This window comes from Sesamum indicum, linkage group LG10 (assembly GCF_000512975.1).
Source record: "Sesamum indicum cultivar Zhongzhi No. 13 linkage group LG10, S_indicum_v1.0, whole genome shotgun sequence".
In the NCBI taxonomy this organism is placed as follows: Eukaryota; Viridiplantae; Streptophyta; class Magnoliopsida; order Lamiales; family Pedaliaceae; genus Sesamum; species Sesamum indicum.
In genome coordinates this window covers 1729186-1735612 of record NC_026154.1, presented here as the reverse complement: position 1 = coordinate 1735612, position 6427 = coordinate 1729186, and the positions used below count along the sequence as shown (strand labels likewise).

The window sequence follows — 6427 nt, the reverse complement described above, 5'->3', positions numbered from 1 at the left end:
TGCGGATTAAAAGGTCTAACAAGATAGTATTCTCACATGATTCTTTAGGGCTAGAAATGCATAGAAAACTAAGGTACCCTTGAATTTGTAGGTCAGTAATAGAGGCTGTTTCAGTTCACACACATCTTTCCATCAGGATCACAAAATAGCGTAATTCACAGCAGGACAAGAACAGGTGTACAGCTAACGACTACTGGACCACTAATAAATAAAAGAGAGAGAAAGAGTGAGATGCTTTAACCAAAGCTAGGAGCTTTTTGTACTAAAACAAAGAACATTTGTCGGGACAATCATATTACTAAATAACATAGACACAAGCAGGGCTTCAATTCAAACCAAGAAAGGGCTTCAATTCAAACCAAGAAAGTTGGTTTAGATTTACCTCTTGGTGAAAATGAATACAGGTAAACAAGTCAATGATGTGGGCACAACGAATATTGAAAACAAGTACCCGGCAGCTTCCTTGAAATATTAACTTTCTCCGTCCTTTCCCAGAAATTGCTACCTTTCTTGATGCCATCAGGCTCAAATACAAGGGGCAGCACCTCTTTGTATCATCAGAAGGAGCAGATTTGCCGAACGTCAATCTGCTCGTCCTCGACTTCCATATTCACTTGGTGAGTTGCCCTTTAGTTAAATTTATATTTTCCTGTGGGGTCAGATTATTTTCTCCTTTGCATATTAATGAACTGAACTGACTGTTCAGGCTGAGTTAGTACAGATGTTTCTTGCTTTGTTCGTCAATTGCTAGTTGGTGCATATGTGATACTGTTTGTTGTGTTTCTGCTGCAAGTGTTTGAAGAAGAAAATCTCTTTACCTGTCTTGTTTTTGGTTTAATATTAGGAAGAAAGAACATGATCAGTAAGTGTTTGATGCTTGGATTTATTTGCGGGGTTTGCATATTTACCTGTAGAAATAGCAGTTTTGTGTGGTCTATATTTACTGATTAATGAGCTTGCTGCAGTAATTTCCATTAACTGAGAATGCAAATTGTTGAGGGATCAGCTGATACGGTCATAATTGATATCCACCGCCAGCTTGACGGCTTGCCTTCTACACCCTCCAAGCCCACTATCTATAGAGTAGATAGTCATTTGCGGAGTGATAAGTGGAACGATGTTTATGATCCGGAAATACTTTCAATTGGCCCTTATCACCACGGGATTCTTAGATTGCAGAACATGCAACAGCTTAAATTCAGGTACCTAAAGCGGTATCTTAAACGTAGAAACGAGCAAAGTGTGGAAAGATATGTATTGACTGTGGTACATATGGAGAAAAGAGCACGGAAATGTTATGCCGACTCTTTTGACCTTGATGAAAATGCATTTGTGACGATGATGTTACTTGATGGATTCTTCCTCATTGAATTATTTCGCTATAGCAGTTTCAAGCATCTGAGAGATGCCGATGATCCTATTTTTAGACACGAAAGGATTCTGAGCCAATTGCGCCACGACATTCTTCTGCTTGAGAACCAACTTCCGTTCTTCATCCTGAATCAGTTGTTCAACATGACCAAGACCGATGAAAATCCAGAGGAAGACCTAATTACTCTTGCTTTGCGTTTCTTTGATGGCATGTTACTAAACTTGTCGGTATCAAGAGTCCTGACAAGATTGCCTGTCAAGATTATCGACCATCTTTGTGGCCTAATACATGACGTTTGGTGTCTTCCTTTTGCCGAGGCAATATCACATACAAGCAATGAAAGAGACAAGTGGGAAAACGTAAACTCCATCTCTGGTCTGCGAGAGGCGGGAATTAAGTTCAAAAGGGCGAAAGTAGACAACAACCTGATGGACATCAAATTCGTAAACGGCGTGTTGAGAATTCCACAGCTGATCATATATGATGAGACAGAGTCACAACTCATGAATCTAATAGCATATGAGCAATATATGTCTGATGGGGAACGTCGATACGTCTCAGATTACACGTTCTTCATGCATTGTCTCATTAACACATCAAATGATGTAGAGCTACTACGTAGTCGTGGGATAATCGAGAACTGCTTGGGGGATGATGAAGAAGTCTGTCTGATGTTTAATCGGTTGGGGAGAAACATCCTGACATCTACAAATTTCTGTTACTCCCAAGTCTTCTGCAGTGTGAATAGGCACTGTCAACGTCGTGGCAAGAGATGGAAAGCAAACCTGCGTAGGAATTACTTCAATAGCCCGTGGACAATCATCTCGTTTCTTGCTGCCGTGGCATTACTGGTTCTCACCTTGACGCAGACGACATACACCGTTCTTACGTACTACAATCGCAAGAGATAATTTCTCGGCTTGTTATTAATAATGTGTTTTCTTTGTCGAATTTGTGACTTAATAATCCCCTATAATGCAGTTCTGAGCATTATATGATGATCTTAGGATGTCTCGGAGTGGCGTTTGGGAAAGATTATATTCATGTCTTAGTCATATGTTACATACATGAAAACTTAACTGGTATGGAGATTGAATTGTTGTAGTGTGATTGTGGCAAATAACTTGTGATATATATTTGTTGGATAATTGAACTTTCTTCAATCAAACTGGCCGTATCAGGTTGATCTCAGAATTTGCAACCATATGCATAGTCATTGCCCAAAAAATGAAAACAGAATCCGCTTTGATGTCCAGAGTATGGGTAAGTACATATCTAGATCAAACATCCTATTTATCCGTGAATACTATGTTAATCGCGTGCTGTTTGTTCTATTACAAATTCACGCCTGATGATAACATTATACTTAAATTTTATTCTCACAATTCTTAATAAATACTATTACTTCACAATTTTTCTGACTTTTAGAAACTTAATATATGCGCACGGTGTTCCATATGAACCGATGGGTACCAAAATTATCGCCACTACTGCTACTTTGAACCAAATATGAATCCTAATAAGCATTATTTCATAAAAGTTTAGTTTATGAAATAACAAACCATAGATTGATACAAGCCCTCCATATCATTTAATTTGTGTTTGCTTATTAACTCATCTTGACGCATGTGAAAATTTGGAGATAAAATTCACACAGGCCATTGTAATTCGTATTAAAATTTGTAGGAAGAATGATGTACATACATATATACCAGCTCAAGAAGAAACTAACTGCTATGAACCAACAGTAATTAAGAGAACTAACTTAACTAATTAACTGTTGCCACTCTCTAAACCAAAGAAACGTAAAACCACTTATAGGCTGAATAAAAACTATGGAAGTGGAATCTTTGTGAAGAGGAAATGCGTGTCTTCCTCGTTGTGAACATATGAAGATGGCTGGAGCTTGATAATGACTGGAGCTCAAGTCCTGTATCGACATTCCCACGCCCCCCCCCCCCCCCCCCCCCCTACTATGAGACCAAGCTTTTCAGTGAGACGATTGAAGTCACCAACGGGAACAATCTTGGTAAAGATATCAACGAGCTGTTGAGAGCTAGGAACATGTGTAGGAGCAACAAAGCCTGATCGAAATTGATCACGAACGAGGTTACAATTTATATCAAGATGTTTGGTGCATTCACGGAAGATTGGGTTAGCAGTGATGTGCAGTGCAACTTGATTGTCGCACCAACGGGGAATAGGTAACTGAGGGTCGACCTGCAACTCACGGAGGAGATAGGAAATCCAAAGAAGCTCGCAAACGATAAAAGCCAAACTCCTGTACTCAACTTCTACAGAGGACCTGGGACAGTAGCCTGCTTTTTTGTTTTACATGAGATGAGAGAAGAGCTTAGAAATATGCAAAAACCAGTCACAGAACGTTTGGTATCCAAACATGCAACCCAAGAAGTGTCTGAGTAGGCAGAGAGTTGAAGAGAGCTATGTGCAGAGAAAAATAAGCCCATGGGGATTGTGCCTTTGAGGTAACGTAAGACATGAATGGCAGCAGCCCAGTGAGAAATGCGAGGAGCCTGAAGAAACTGACTTAATTGTTGAACGGTGAAGGAGATATCAGGTCTGGAGAATCCCAAGTAGAGAAGGTGACCAACCAAACGGCGGTATTTGTCAGATCAAGGATGGACCCTTCATCTTGAGAGAATTTGAAGCCAGGAGGAAGAGGAGTGAAAGCAAGCTTGGCATCCAATAGGTTGGCATCTTCAAGTATGTTAGTGAGGCACTTGGTTTGAGTGATGAGGATACCATGGGAAGAACATGCAAGCTACAGGCCAAGGAATTACTTTGCAGGGCTAGGGGACTTGATAGTAAACAGACGATCCAAATATGCCTTTATATCACAATTGCGGAAGTGGAGTTGCCAGTAATGAGAATCTCATCTACATAAACCAAGAGAGCAAGGAAGTTATTAGCAAAACTCATCACAAATAAACAATGATCATGGGGAGATTGGCGAGATCCATATTCAGAAGTTTTGGTGAGTTTTAAGTTCCATTAGCAAGATGCCTGTTTAAGGCCATAGAAGGACTTCCTCAACTTGCAGACCTGTCCCGGCTGAGCTTTGGTGTAACCTTCAGGAGGTGTCATGTAGACATCCTCATCTAGAAAATCATGTAAAAATGCATTATTCACATCAGGTTGAAATAAAGGCCAAGACATGGTAGTGGCAATAGCAATAGTAACCTTGCAGTCACTGTTTTGGCGACATGTGAAAATTTTTCAAAGTAGTCGATCCCCTCAATCTGATTGTACCCTTTGGCCACAAGGGGCGCTTTATATCTTTCCACAACTGCTGTCAAAATTCATTTTCAACTTGAACGTCCATTTAGAACCAATGGCTTTCTTGTTTGGATGCAATGTTGTAAGCTCCCAAGTGGCATTGCTCTCTAGAGCACAAAGTTCTTTGTCCATGGCTTCCACCCAATTAGGATCTTTGCAAGCCTGGGAGTATATTCTTGGATCCTGCATCGAAGATAAAAGGGCAACAAAACACATGTGTGCAAGAAGATATGTGGTAGGTACAAGATGGTGAACAAAAAGTGCAGTTACAGACATAGTCAACCGTCCATCCAGGTTTAGTTGTGTGTCTGGTAAATCTTTTAAGAGGCTGAGGTTCAAGTGTAGGAGATAAGGAGGAGTCTGAAGGTAAACAAAGAACAGAAGTAGGAGAAGGATGATGTCTGGAAGAAGACTCAGACAGGGTGTCTATTTGGAGAGGGACGAAGGGAACGAAGGCTCACGAAATATGACATCCCTAGAGCTGAATAGTGTATGTTGCTGAAAATCATATAGTCTATAAGTTTTTGTGTATGGCTATATCCAAAGAAGACACAAGCAGTGACTCTTGCATCAAAATTCTATTTATAGTTGAACTACAAAATAAATAAATATAGTTGACAAATAATTTTAAAATTTTATTGAATTAACCTCTATACTTTTTATTTATTTAACAGAAAGCTAAAAGGTTTTCAATTAAATTAAACTAACAAAAAAAAAAAAGGAAAAAAAAGTTCAAACAACCGTGTGTACTTTTTCTAAAAAATAGCTCGAACTGCATACACACATGAAACTACATATATAGAAATACAAAGATTTACAAAGCATATGACAATAGATTCTATTTAGAAAGAGAAACTAACTACATAAAAGTTAAAATATGACCATTCTTTTCATCTTGTAAAACATCATTAATAGACAAAAAAATAAAATCTTAAAAAGTACAACACAATTAAATTATAAGATAAAAATTTAGTGGATGAAACAATAATATATATAATTTGGTGTATAATAAGAAACAAAAGGATAAATATTTAAATAAAAATAAAAATGAAATACCAATTCAATTAAGTAGAATCAACACAAAAAAAAATTAAATTAAATATGTGCCTATTAACACTAAAATTAAATTGTTCCTTGTTAAAAAAAATCCAACTATAGCATAAAAATCTAAAAGATGAAAAATAACATATAAACTTTGATGCAGAAAAATAAATAAAGTTTAAATATTTAAATAAATAAATACTAAATGACATATAAAATCAATCATAGAAATAAATATGTATCCATCAACATTGAATAAGTATGTTCATTCTTAATGGGGAGAGGGAGAGAGAATGAAATGTGAAAAAAAAAAAACAAAAGAGGAGAGAATGAAATTTGAAAAAAAAACAACAAAAGTGAAGTAGAAAAAGTAGTGGATGAAAGCTTAGTCACTCTATGCAATCAATCCTATGCCTTTCACGGCAACAATCTCTCTCATGCGGAATAGTCATTCTCCTTACGTAGTAAGTAGTACTGTAGGAGGCCGACATTTGGTAATCAGACAACAACCACCTCATCAACTCCTCCAAGAATTCATGCATACTTAAATGCCTGCCACGTCTCTCTTCAATGCCACATTTACATACACGTGTAGTTACATTTTTAGAGAGAGAAAATATATATAGAAAGAGGCAAAACGCGACCTTCTTCCAGGACTAAAAATGTTGACCATTTCCCCAATTTCATCGAATTTCTTCAAGAAAAGCATCCCACTCT

At 37.7% G+C, this 6427-nt stretch overlaps 1 protein-coding gene across 1 annotated transcript; it reads left to right on the top strand.

The window, feature by feature from the left end:
- Nucleotides 321–2540, top strand: LOC105171606 (UPF0481 protein At3g47200-like). The gene is made up of 2 exons (XM_011092768.2): nt 321–617; nt 966–2540. The coding sequence occupies exon 2, from the start codon at nt 985–987 to the stop codon at nt 2281–2283; it is 1299 nt and encodes a 432-aa protein (XP_011091070.1). The 5' UTR covers nt 321–617; nt 966–984; the 3' UTR covers nt 2284–2540.